The 13,233-nt window shown below is 47.5% G+C and overlaps 1 protein-coding gene across 3 annotated transcripts in view; it reads right to left on the bottom strand.

Annotated features, from left to right (window-relative positions):
• Positions 1-12,493, bottom strand: part of ARIH1 (ariadne RBR E3 ubiquitin protein ligase 1) — a 51,529-nt gene extending 39,036 nt beyond the window's left edge. For 2 of the 3 annotated variants that reach the window (XM_038146609.1, XM_038146611.1), the window contains exon 1: positions 11,983-12,493. In XM_038146609.1, the coding sequence (XP_038002537.1) occupies positions 11,983-12,345 (363 nt within the window). In that variant the 5' untranslated portion in view covers positions 12,346-12,493. The remainder of the gene's footprint in view (positions 1-11,982) is intronic. The other variant, XM_038146610.1, reaches the window with a different exon arrangement.
• Between the last annotated feature and the right edge of the window lie 740 nt (positions 12,494-13,233).

Below are 13,233 nucleotides of genomic sequence, written 5' to 3'. Positions count from 1 at the left end.
CCTATTCCATGGCAGGTCTGTCTGTAGGCTCAAACGTGTGCCATGAAAACAATTAACTGATTTGCTGGGCTAACTTTTTTTAAGTTCTCAGCAAAGGGCTCTCAAATTGTCCTTCCAGATGATGATTTAAGTGTGTCCCCTCTTCAGACAGTGTGCAAGCAGAGGATCAGCCTCCCAGGACGTTCAGCATCAATGTGTCTCTCAAAGACTGCTGGTTATCTCAGGTTTTGGGTGATCTGACCTGCTTTTGTTACCGGGCACTGCTGGAGAACACCTGTCACAGGGCGCTTGGGCACAAAGACACATGAGTTGTTTAATACAGAAGATATAATCCAGCCAAAGTTTGTATCACCTCAAGACAGCCACTGCTGATTCCTAAAAAACACAGGATAACCTGACAGTGAACAGAGCTTTATCCCCAGAAATCAGAGTGCTCAGACTCACAGGTATTCGGGGGAAATAGCTCACTATGCAAAAATCTCACAGTAACATGCCTGTGCAGCCTGTCCTGAGTCCTGACTTCCAGTTCAGAACATTATAATTAACATTTTCCAACAAATACACAGACAGGAAAAAGAGATTGGTAAGGGACAATAACTTCTTCCATGAGCACAATGAGGTGGCACCCACAAACTCCTGCAAGTTAAAGATCTGCCATGGTAAGTAAACAAAAGCCATCCCAATGAATAACTTCTCTCATGGCAATGGCCAGGTTACCTCAAAAATATTTGGATACATAGTCACTGGTGGCATGCAAGTGTTAACCCCTTCATCAACAGCGTGACTACTGAGAAAAATGGGCTTAAGACAAGAATTTTTAGCCACGGGCAATTTACACGAGCATTTTTGGAGGACAAAAAGAATCCTTAACATTTTTCTAGCTTCTCTTTCCCCTCCAGGCCCTAGTGAGGTGAGTACTTGGTACTTTTCTTCAGTTCTCTGTCCTTCATTGCTTCTGATTTTGTCCCTTCTTCAAAGGAACACCCACTATTATGACCCATTCCCTCTTCACCGGGGCAAAGAGGAAGTCTTCCCATTGCAGAGAAGCATCACCACAACACACTCCACAGTATTTTAGGAAAGAAAAAAACACATTCCTCAGGGTGATTTCATCTCCCCATCACAGGCAAAATATGTTTTAAACACCCAATGTCACCCTGACAAACAGGCAGGAAATCCATTCTGGTGATGCCTATGCCTTAGTCTACAACTCTCAATCAAGAAAAAAAAAATTTATCCATCTTAAGAAACTCTTTAGGCCCAGGAAACCACTGCCAATGCAGCAGTGGCTTGGGGATGTAATCTTTGGCAGCATCTTGACGCTGGCAGCAGCCCCAGCGCAGATGTGGTTGTGGCTTGTACCACTTCCCTGCAAAAAGCAGCTTTACCTGCAAAAGCACTTTGTTCTGCTGGCACAACCTGCATCTGCACTTGGAAAACCTGCCAGCATCCTTTTCCCAACAAGCCTCTTCTAGCTGGGATCATTTTTTAATGATGACTTCGCAGTTTATTTACCACACTCTGCTCATTTATTCTTACTTAGTTTTACAGCCAACAAAACACAGTCCTGGCAGCACGTTCTTTTATAAGCCGGGATTTCCGCTACAAGAAGTAATTTTGCCTCTTTATACCCCAAAACGTTTTCCTCCAAGGGCTCTGCAGAAGCCACCTTTGAAGAAAAGATATTCTGGAGGCATGAGGAGTTTAGCAATCACTTGTTCGCTCTTGTTCCCAACAAGATACACCTCAAAGTGTAACTGCAGTCTCTAATTGCTGCAGGTATTTTTAACCAGCTACCTGAGCTCCCTCGAGTTAAGAGAAAATAGTCTGGTGGGATCTGATACAGAAATAGCAGAACACAAGTCATACAGCAGAGGGGGAGAATGGGAAACCTCCAGTGTTTTCACCATTTTCTCATTTAAGGGCTTTGAAGACTTAGCTCTACACAGACTTCCACTCATTTAATCAGAAGTGTTTCTACAGCTGTTGAGTCAAACCAGCAAGGAGGTGCAGCTTCCCTATCTCTATTCCCTTTTGGTAGGGACTGGGAAACAAACCTGGACAGGCAATTTTGTATTTGATGGACTCCACGCTAGCTGACAAGGATAACCCTTGTTCCTCTCCCATTAAAATATTGCTGTCATCAAGACGTTGGGCTTGTGCAGGAGGAAAACCCCACCTAATCAGCCCTGCCTTGTAACTGCTGCGCAGGGCAGCAAGAGGAATAATTACACTAATGACTGGTGAATAATTGAGTGCACTGAACAGGCTGGCACCCAGCCTCCTCCAAATCCCAGGGCTGCCTGCAGAAACACCCTGGCAAAGGACAGGAGGGAATTACACCAGGCACACGAGAGTGACACAGAGCCCAAACACCCTCCCTCCAGAGAGTTTCAGCATCCATCATCCCTAAAGAGAACTCCAAGTCCTTGCACTGTTCCCCTCCTAGAAGTTATCATCCCAGCCAGAAATGGTTTTGTGCACATTTTCAAGCATCAACTTCAGCTCTACTAACAATACAAATAAGGACGTTTCAAGCATGTCATATTATCAAGTAAAATAAAGAGACTGGTTATTACAGAACAACCTAATGCCTATCTAAAATGTGTATAAATCAAAGAGTATCACCTTAATTTGCTCAGATGGCCCTTCAGTCATTGCAGAAGTGTTACAAACTATCAAAACAAAGACATCCGACACATTATTTCATCAGATTTTCACAGTGTACAGAAATTGTTAGGTTTTTAAATTGAATTGTTATTTTATATTATAGTTATTTTCATCTATGCACACTAGGTGAGATTTTACTCCAAGGACCTTCCAGTTTACACTGTTGCTCCCAGAAGAAAAATTATGCTGCTAACTAAGAGCTGGAATGTTGCTCTTCCTCCCTTTTTATTAAAAAGCTGCTGTTCAGCCTAGTTTTAATACACATTGTTTAACAAAACTCTGTCACTTCCAATCTCCTGCTCTGGAATCCAACCTCAAGACATGGCTCTCCCACACTCTTCTTTTCATGCCATTCTTTTTAGTCCCTATTTCTCAAATGCTAGATGACTAGGATAAAGATAACTAGGAGTTAACTCAGTCTTAAGTTTTTCTTCCCACACAGGAAAGCTCAGTTGCAAGGGAGACTGTTTATTCATGTGAGTCCTCCTGGTTTCCCCTAATCCCTCTCCACATTTCTGTCTGCCAGACAAAGGAATGCTGATTGCATTTGTGTTCTGTTGCACAAGAACACACCAAGCCCACAGTTACCAGCTGCAGAGGGCATCAAAATTTTTAAAAACTCTCCAGAGCTCCTTCCAAAGTTAAATATGCATTTTTAACTAGATGTGCACACAAAACAGACCACAGAAATGTTGAGGTGTGGATGCACATCCATTTGTTTTGCTGACAGAGTTGAACAATTCAAACACCATCACTTCTGGCACCTGGAACAAAGCAGCTTCTCATGGGGTCAGAGGGCTGAGCAAGAAGAGCAGAGAAGACACTTTTAACTGGAGAGTTCTCTGATCCCTTGCATTCTACAGCCCTGCAAACAGCTGAATCCAGGCAGTCAGGGAATGGGAACTGTCCCAGACCAATATCCATGTAACCACTGCTCTGCTGTGGGTGCACGTGTCCATACATCCCAAAAAGCACCACTGGGGATGAGTGTCAGACACTCAAACACCAGAATGGTTCAAGTGAGTTGGTGTTTCAAGCCAACCAAGCCCATCCCAAGTGCCCCAACTCCAAAACCCGAAGGTAAACCCCAAAGTGACCCGGAGTGAAGCACTGCACTGTCACTACCATAGCAAGCACAGCACAGTAAAAACAGCCATGTCCTGCTGTGATTTTTACTTAAGGGTGTTGTTCAAATACCAGCTCCTTCCTCTGTGGCTCTGGAAATGTTCTGCTGAAGCAAAAAGCAAAAAAAACACCCTTTGCAGGGCAGCACCCAACACACTCCTTCAGAGGCTGACCCAGTCACGAACACCAGGCTGGAAATGGGAACCTTCAGAACCACTTCAATTTTCATTTCTTTACCTTGGAAGAAATTCTCTTCAGGCTGCCTCCTTAATGGGAATTGCAAATATTAGTTTAAAAAGAAAATCTTTGAACTAACACTCAAAGAAGTCAGTTATTTTGGCATTTGACTACTTTCAGGTGCAATTATACAGATTCTTCTGGTTCTACTAAGTTTTTACTGTGTCTTCTCCACTTTGAGAGGACTTTAACTGTGCCCAAGTAGAACCCTTTTGAGCACAAACTCCTACTCTATCCTGATTATCTGCTGGGAAACAAAGTTTAGAGTCTTCGTCCCTTATCTGGTGAAATCACTGCAACAATCACAGACAATTTTTCTGAAGGACTGCAAAGGCAATAAGCAAATATCCAAGCTCTTAATTTCAAACACTGGGACTATCTTCCTTCAGCTCTCAAATTCCTCAAGTCACAAAGCAATGAAAGCTTCATCTGTTGTGAATGAAAATGCACATGAAAAGGCCTATTTGTGGTGTCACAGTACAAAGAGAGTCCCTCCCTTCAGACCAGGAAGCTTTTCACACCTCCATGCTTAAGACACAAGTACTGTCCCACAAGAACTAATTTTAAAGCAGATGGCCAAGACATCATCCTTGCACTGCTTGTCCCTGGAAACAAGAGGTGCCACATGGTGCTCTAGCATATTAGTTTTTAACCAAGGAAGATACAAAACCAGGAATGTTTTAGAAAGACTGGGAAGAAGGACCTTCATGTGCCAGCATCAGTAAGTGGGTACTAGTGGAAACCACCAGGAGAAGACCAAGAAGCCCAGCTCCAGGTAGGATGTATGCTCACTTACTACCAGATTACAGCCAAGAGCCACCTGCTCTCAGGGCTCTCAGCTACTGCCCTGTGCCCAGCAGCTGTATTTGGCTCCTCTCCCAAACACATCCACACAGGAGCACAACCTTTTGCTGTCAAACGGATGTGCTGCAGCTTGGCAACAAGGACAGGCACCACAACAGGGCCGTGGGGAAGCTGTGATCTCTGCCCCGGTGTCTGGGCTCCATGCTTCTCCAGAGGGAAGACACCAAGGGGGGACACATCCCTCCAAAGCCAATTCTTTGTTTCTCCCTTTTTACTAGGGATTGGCAATGCCTATCAGCTTTGTGCTCCACCAGCTCCCAAAAGTGGCCCAAAACTCAAGGCAAGACTGCTGGCAATGCCAAAATGCACCACAACCGCCCAAGACGCTTTCACAAGGGCTTACTCACTTCTTCCAAGTGACTCTGATGCTGTCAAAAGCTATGTGCATCAGGTTTTGGATCTGAAATGATTCCCAACATCTGGAAGAAGTACTCAGCCTTTAAAAACAGGAAAAAGACTCAATGCCAACAGTTCTGCTTGAGTGTGTTGTGTATGTACAGTGGTTCAAACCCTCACCAGAGTGAGCTGCTCTGAGTACCAGAGACGATGACCTGGCATTGCTGCACCACCTAAACAAGGGATCACTCCTGCAAGAGCCTCTACACTTACACAGCATTCCAAATTCAGGAAAGGAACACACCTGTGAAGTATAAACTTAGTTACACCTGAAACAACTACTGAGGGAAGCCCTGGACGGCAGTTTTCAAAACATTTATTTAAACAGTGTTTCCATCACAGCTCAAGATCAAAAGCTAAGAGCAAGGCAAGGAATTCCACACAGGCCAAGCTCAGGGTTTCCAACACTCCCAACACCCGGGATGTTGAAGATACTTAAACATTATCAGCATTTCCATTATCAAATTACTAATGATTTTTCTCCACCTGACTGCCTCGTCCCCCACAAAGCCAGCAGCCCTCTCCCAAAGCTCAGGCATCTGCATTCTGGGCTGTGCTCAAATGCACCATTTGGCATTACTGAGCAGCTACGAACCCTCCCAAGGTGTTCTACAATAAACGAGGCTGCAATTTCCTTGCAGTTGCTGCAGCTACTAAATGACTTGATGAATTCAGCAGCATTATGCACTCGTATGCACCCAACAGCCTCCAAACATCCTTTGTGGCTGTCAGGGATCCGGTGTGGCCAGGCACAAAGAGGAAACATGGCTTACGATACTCAGAGCCCGATAATTACAGAAGAACCAGAAATCTGGAGGACCCTGGAGTTCGGGACTGAGCTATGTGGGAAGGACTTCCAGCCTTCTCAGTTCCAGACAAGTTCCAGGGTCTTTTCCCAGTTAACCAGCTTTCCTAAGCAGAGGGATGAGTCGCTACCTTCTCCAGAAAAAAAGGCTCCTACAAAGAAATTCTGGATGAAAACACTGACTGCCGTTAAAACAAGCACAACGTAGAGATCAACCATCACTTCCTTCAACTATCACACCTGACACCCACAGCAGAACCACATTCTCATTTGTCTCATTAATGGAGTAAAGGGGAAGAGAAATTAGCTTAGAAATAGAAAACTGAAAACCATTCAACAGGTGCCAAAGACACGGGACTGCTCTACATTTCCAAAGGGCATTGGAGCTTTGGGGTTTATTTGGTGTTAGAAACTTGAACTTGTGCAAGGTTAAAACTAAGGGGTCAGAGCTTGGGACAAGTATAAAAGGGGAGCCCGTGTTTTCATTTTTAATGATGCTTTAACACCCAGAAATACCTCGTTTCCCATCAACTGCAGTCTCACAGCTTCCACTTTACAGCAGAAAGAACCCTTCTACTTTGCACAGCAGGGACAGTCCTGCTCACTGAAATTAAACCCACAGGGAATAGCAACAACTGTATTTACTATTTAGTTTTAGCTTTCTGGAAATAAACATTTTAAAGTAACTGAAAAAATGAGTGTTTCCAGTTTCACTTTGAAACATCCCAAAACATGCCAGACCTCATCTGCACCCCAAGGCCTCTAAGGAAAAGGCTGCATTGCTGTGATTTTGGGAAAACTACACTGAGACAAAAGCAACCAGCATCAAATGTTTTCACGTGGCCAACCATGAGATTTGCATTTGGCCTAACAGAAACATAAAGCATAAAGCAAATAGGTCATATTTAAGTACTAAGTTGAAATTCCTCTGGAGACTTAACAAGCCTTTTCTACCTGGTAATGCTGAAATTTAAAGTAATATTTAAAAAAATTCTATTATACTCAGAATTACACGTCTTGGCAGTCAGGAACAGACACCATGTCATTTCCAAAAGCTTTGGAGTGATTGCTTATACAAGATTCCAGGAATGCTTTGTCACAACGAAGTTTATTCCATTCCTTAGAAATATTACATGCATTCCTACCATAATGAAACACCTTATAAACACGTGACAGAAACATGGGGTTTAACAAAGCATTTCCTTCCAGCATCATAACATTCACGGCCCTGACATGAATTTTATTATCAAATAAGTAACCACACGAGGAGGTTTGCTAATGCACCTCGGGCTGTGAGAGGACCCGGATGGAAGCAGCACCAGCCTCGAGTAGTTCCACCCACAGACTCCCACCTAATGCTTGTCAGGCAGCTCCAAGCACTCCGAATTTCCAAGATGTCATCTTAAGCATTAAATACAGTCTTAAGCACGACCCTGTACTACAAGCAGCAACTCCTGTTGCTCACTGGCAAGTCATCCCTGTTTTGGGCATTACCTTTGGAATGTACTGCCCACAGTATGCTGAATTACACCAGTACTGGGAAAATTTCTTAAGTTCTGCCTGAAAATCAGGATGTTTTGTCCAAGCAAGTGAAGCCACTGTTTAACAAGACCCCTCCTGTAACAATGGGTTAGCACTTGTCATGACAGAGCTCTATTTAACTAGGGCTGTGAACTCCAGGGGCCTCTGGGAAAAGCCATTCCTCAACAAAGATGGGTTTTTAACTCCTGAGTGGTCTGGGATTTGGACTTATTTTATGGCAAAGCTTCTACCAGCAAGGACCTCACCTTGCTTCCAAAGAAGTCATCTAGCTCCATCATGTAAATGAGAAACCTGTACTTGCTGCAAATGCTCTGATGTTACATCTGACCTGATCTGCTCTAAAAAATTTAATCGAAAGCCTTTAATGAAAAGAAAAGGTATTTTTGAGCTAGACTAAGTTTTTTTTGGATCCAGGAATGCCACGTCCTTCCAGAGAAAACTCAGGTCTGAAGCTCAGCGTGCTCACAATCATGCAGGTCAGGCACAACACCCAGCCAACATCCAGGATCCTGATCCCTGCTGTGGGCTGGGGAAAGAAAACAAGAGGCTCAAGTCCTTTTTCTGCCACCTCAGAGCTTCATCCCAGGTATTTTCAATACCTCAACATTACAAAGTCCAGGAAGAATGAATATGGTCAGTGACATCACAACAATGTCATTGGAATGCTCCAGAAAAAGGCAGGCAGAAAGGGGAAATTAATCCCACCTGGTAATACTGGAATTGCACAAGGTTGCAACAAAGCAAGGACAACACTGGGCCAAGCCAGGCTACAGAGACACATCATGTGCTCTACTCAGAGCAGAAATAAACATGCCATTCTAAACATTTTTCAAGTTTATTTTCAGAAAAAAATCTACAGCAAAAATGGAAATAGCAATCTGATATAAAAAAAATTTAAAAAAGAAGTGGCAGTGGATTATTTGGACAAAAGTTCAGAGAGGAAGAATATGAGGAAGACATTCAACTGTGGGAAAATACCTTTGGGAGGAGAAGCCTTTTGTTCCACAGCACCTCACGTCTAGGTTTTTATAGTCTCTTGCTAACTTATTCTGCCAGCAGCTGGAAAACCACCAGAAATCCGCCTGTTTACTTAGACAACTAAAATTCCAAATACCATGGCAAGTGGCTCTCTGCTCCACCTGATCACAGGGAGAGGATGGGAGGAATACTCTAAGGTTCACAAGTCTCAGCCAACCAACAGTGCAAGGTTAAGGGGTTATTCATACCCCTATTTTTGCATTTGGAGAGCAAGGGGAATTCTTGTTGTGCGACACATGGAGACAAATCAGATTATGAGCATAAGTGCCAAATACTGTACAAAAACCACCATTAAACACCTGAAATCCTGCTAATGCTCAGACAAGAAAGAGCAAGTGTAAAATATTCTGAATATCTGAGACGTTCTGAAACCTGCCTGGTTCACTGCAGGTTCAGTGGCCTTAGGGAGGCCAAGTGATAAGAGTTTGGCACTGAGCAGATGTCTCCAAAAGCCCATTCCACACTAAGGAGTGAATCACAGGCTCTGTGAACAGCAACTTAGCCAGAAGTTAACCCCTACTTCTGCAAAGTCTCCACCAGATCAAAGCCCTGCCCTGAAGAGTTCATGTTTTCTTCTCACACAGCTTGTATTTGGAAATGACCAAATGGATGGGAGAAAAAAATTTAATTTAGACCCTTCAACAACAGCCCTGTCAACTAATAACTGCTCAAATGGAGTGTTTTAATATAGAGTTACACCTGCCATGGCTCAGATACCTCCTTGCAAACACTCTGTGGCTCCCTGTTCCATTTTCCTTTCACTACAGCTGCAAAACAAAACCCCATTTATACTTGACACTGGATCATCAAAAAAAATCACTCATTAGAGAGCACAAGACGCACAGCTGAAGTTTTCAGGCTGTACATTACATCTCCCTTGAACAAGTAAGTTCAAAGCACTCAAAAATGCAACCACAACCACCACTATTTGGTACCAGGAACCCACGGCAGACACACACGGACCAAAGCCATCCAGTACTTGACTGGAACAAGTGAATCACAGCTCAGCAACCGAGGATCCGCAGCAGGATCCCGAGCCAATGTGACTCCAGAAAAGGTTTACTGAACCAGAAAAGCAGCAGCAGCAATCCTGGTTGGGTGCCAAACACAAGGAAATAAACAGAACAGAGCCCTGGAAGATTTCACCAGCAGCCACAGGAGTGAGGATGAGCAAATCCTGAAGCATCGGCCTGAGTCGGGCCACTTACCCCAGAACAGCCCAGAAATGTGATGGCAGGAAGCTGGCATTTAACAACCATCCTCGGCAACTGAGTGCTTTCCTACCCTCTCCTGATGCATTCCAGGGCCTCAGTTGGTTTTGGGCCCCGAATTCACCCATGACATTCTCAGCAGACAGACTTTGTGCACCCTGCTCTGCTAAGCCAGGTGGAACTATGGCAAACCCCAGGCAGTAAGAGGAGCAGGAGAGCAGCCACGGGAAGGTCGGGGGGATGGTTCTGCAGAGCCCAGCACAGGGTCAGGCCTGCTGCTGCCACCCCGGGGATGGGGCACAGCAAAGGGCTCGTCACCTCAACCCACTGCTCTCCACTATTTCTGTAACTCACGGGTGGAGCGCACAAGTCAAACAGCTTCAGGGCAGGGTAAGAGGGGGGCAAATCCGCTCAGACCAGCAATCAGGACCTTCTCTAACAAATTACTTCACGAAGAACATGCAGGTGAGTCCACCAGCGGGGTCTGGAAAATGCAGGAGCAGGAACACTCACAGCTCCTCACTGGCAGCAACTTTTCCACCACTTGTCTTATGCAAAGATAAGGAATATGTCAGTCTGCTCAATGCAAACAGAATGGGCCATGACTTTTGCAATCTTAATCATTAAACACAGACTCACTATTTTCATGGCTATTTGAAAGAGTAAAAAGCTGAAGGTCCCAACTGTTTGCATGTCTGCCTGCCAACTGTTTCCCTCCCTACATCAGGATCAATAACTGGGAGCAAAGAAACATCCCTGTTTAACCATGAGATCTTCTTTAACTGCAGGGTAATCAGCTAATCCAGGCAGACTCCTTTATTCAGCTTTACATGGGCAATGCTATCATTAAAGTTATAAACTTTAATTTGACTCAAGGAATGCCATTTACTAATTTAGCACGCAAATATTTTTACAGCTGTTTGCATCAAGCTCCATATAAACTACAGGGGATTTATAGCACATAAAGGAACATTTTAAAGTTGCTGTTCTAGCCACTACAGAACACAGGACAGTTGGAAAAAAAACATTCACTGAGGCATCTCGTGTTTAAAGAGATTTACCAACACACACAACCGGCAAAACAACTGATTTCTGGGCACTGGATCTCTCAATATTTAATATCCACAGATTTCTCATGCTATTCCCGATGGCATACTGGAAAAGGGTAGCACTTCCTAATTACTCTGAGTAATGGTAAACGGGAACTAAAGAAATCCCATCACCTGAAGAAAAGTGAACTGCATCAGGAACTTGATGGTGAGCTGGAGCCAAACCCCGCCACGAACATTCAGAAAGGGATGCTAAACCGCTTCAATTACTTGATTTTTTTTCCCCAAAAACTTAAGAGCCAAGAGATAAGACGTAGATACTTTGATCTAAAGAAGGTAGATGTTATTGCAAACTCTATTTCAGTTTTAAAGAGACACACTTAAAAACTGAGGGTAAAAAAAAGTTACGGTTGTGAGGGGATTGCTCGTACCCCTCCTGGTCTGTGCTGGAAATAAACACAAGGTTCAACCTCTGTGTGCGGCGGGGGGGAAGGGAAGGGAGACGGCAACAAAACCAGAGCGGTGCCTCTCCTGGAATTCCAGGGCTTGCCACGGACTCCGCGGGTTACCGAAGGAGCTGGAGGAGCTACACCCCGCCAAACACCATGAGGACGGAGGGGAATAAAGAAAATTACATAGATTACGGCCCCCAGCTCGCAACCACACAAAGAAAGAGGAGCCCTTTCAATGCCAAAGGCCTCGTTCCCGACGCTTCCACAGCAGGAAGCGAGATCCTGGCCGGGACCGAGGGGCCTCCCGGGAGAACGGGGTGACGAGAGCCCTCTCCACCCCCAGGGTGTAGCGACAGGAGTCGTTCCCCCCACCCCTCCAGCGTCGGAGGATACCGAGTTGAGCCCCCTCCAGCCCCGGCGGGTACTCAGGAGCCCCCTCCAGCCCCGGGGTTACGATAGTGTGTGTGAGGCCCGCCCTGGCCCGCGGACGGGCCGGGTCCGGTGCCCCGCAGGAGGCCGCGGGCCCGTCCCGCCACCCCCCCACGCCCCTTCCCCGGTGCGTCCCCCCCAGTCCCGGTGGCGGGGGGCCGCACCTGGATGACCTCGTTGACCTCGCGGATGCACTCCACCATGTGCTGCAGGATCTGCTCGGCCGTCAGCACCTCGTAGCGATAATCCTCCTCCTGCTCGGGGCCGCCGCCAGGGCCCGGTCCGCCGCCCAGGCCGCCACCGCCGCCGCCGCCGCCGGGGCCCAGCCCGCCCGTCTCGCTGCCCAACAGCCCGTCGCGCTCCCCGCCGACGCGCAGCCCGGGCTCCACCAGCTCTACTTCGCCCAGGTCCAGATTATCGTCGGGCTCGTCTTCCTCCTCGTCCTCCTCGTCCTCCTCCGCGCCGCTGTCCTCGCTGCACTCCTCGTCCTCGTCGAACTCGTAGTTGTACCCCTCGTCCGAGTCCATGGCGAGGCGCTGAGGGAGCGGCGGCGGCTCCCGCGGCCTCCCCGCGCCCGGCCCCGCCGCCGCCGCCGTTGGCCCCGGCCCGGCCCGGCCCCGCCGCGCCTCAACCGCCGCCAACAAAGGGCCGCGGCCGCCGCGCTCCGTCACCGCGCGCCCCGCGCGTCACCGCCACCCGCCCGCGCCTGCGCGCCCGCCGCCATCTCACCCCGCCCGCCGCCGCCGCCATCTTGGGTGCGCGACACGCCCCCGCCCCGCCCCCGCCCGCCTCGTGCCGGCGCCGCCATGTTGAGTGTGGCGCGGCGCCAGGGTGGGTGCGGCAGCGAACCGCCGCGGAATCACCGCAGCCACGGGGGTGGAAAAGATTTCCGAGACCGTCGAGTCCAGCCTGAGACCCAACACCATCCTGTCAACCAGAGCACGGCACTGAGTGCCACGTCTAGTCCTTCCTTGGACACCTCCACGGATGGGGACTCCAACTACCGCCCCATCCAATGCCTGACAACCCTTTCCATGGAGAAATTCCTCCTGATGTCCGACCTGAGCCTCACCTGAGACAGCTTGAGGACGTGTCCTCTTGTCCTGTCCCCTGGGCGTAGAGCCCGACCTCCCCAGCTGCCCCCTCCCTTCAGGGAGTTGTGCAGAGCCAGAGGGTCCCTGCTGAGCCTCCTTTTCTCCAGGCTGAGCCCCCCCAGCTCCCTCAGCTGCTCCTGGTGCTACACAATATTAAGTGGCTGGAATGGACCTTAAAGCTCATCTCACTCCACCCCCTGCCATGAACAGAGACACCTTCCACTTGGAGCCCAGGGTGCTCCAAGCCCCATCCAACCTGGCCTTGGACACTTCCAGGGATCCAGGGGCAGCCACAGCTGCTCTGGGCACTCTGTGCCAGGG

The sequence above is a fragment of the Motacilla alba genome, chromosome 10 (assembly GCF_015832195.1).
Source record: "Motacilla alba alba isolate MOTALB_02 chromosome 10, Motacilla_alba_V1.0_pri, whole genome shotgun sequence".
NCBI classification, from domain to species: domain Eukaryota; kingdom Metazoa; phylum Chordata; class Aves; order Passeriformes; family Motacillidae; genus Motacilla; species Motacilla alba.
Note: the sequence above shows the minus strand (reverse complement) of the source record. Positions and strands in the feature narration are given on the sequence as shown.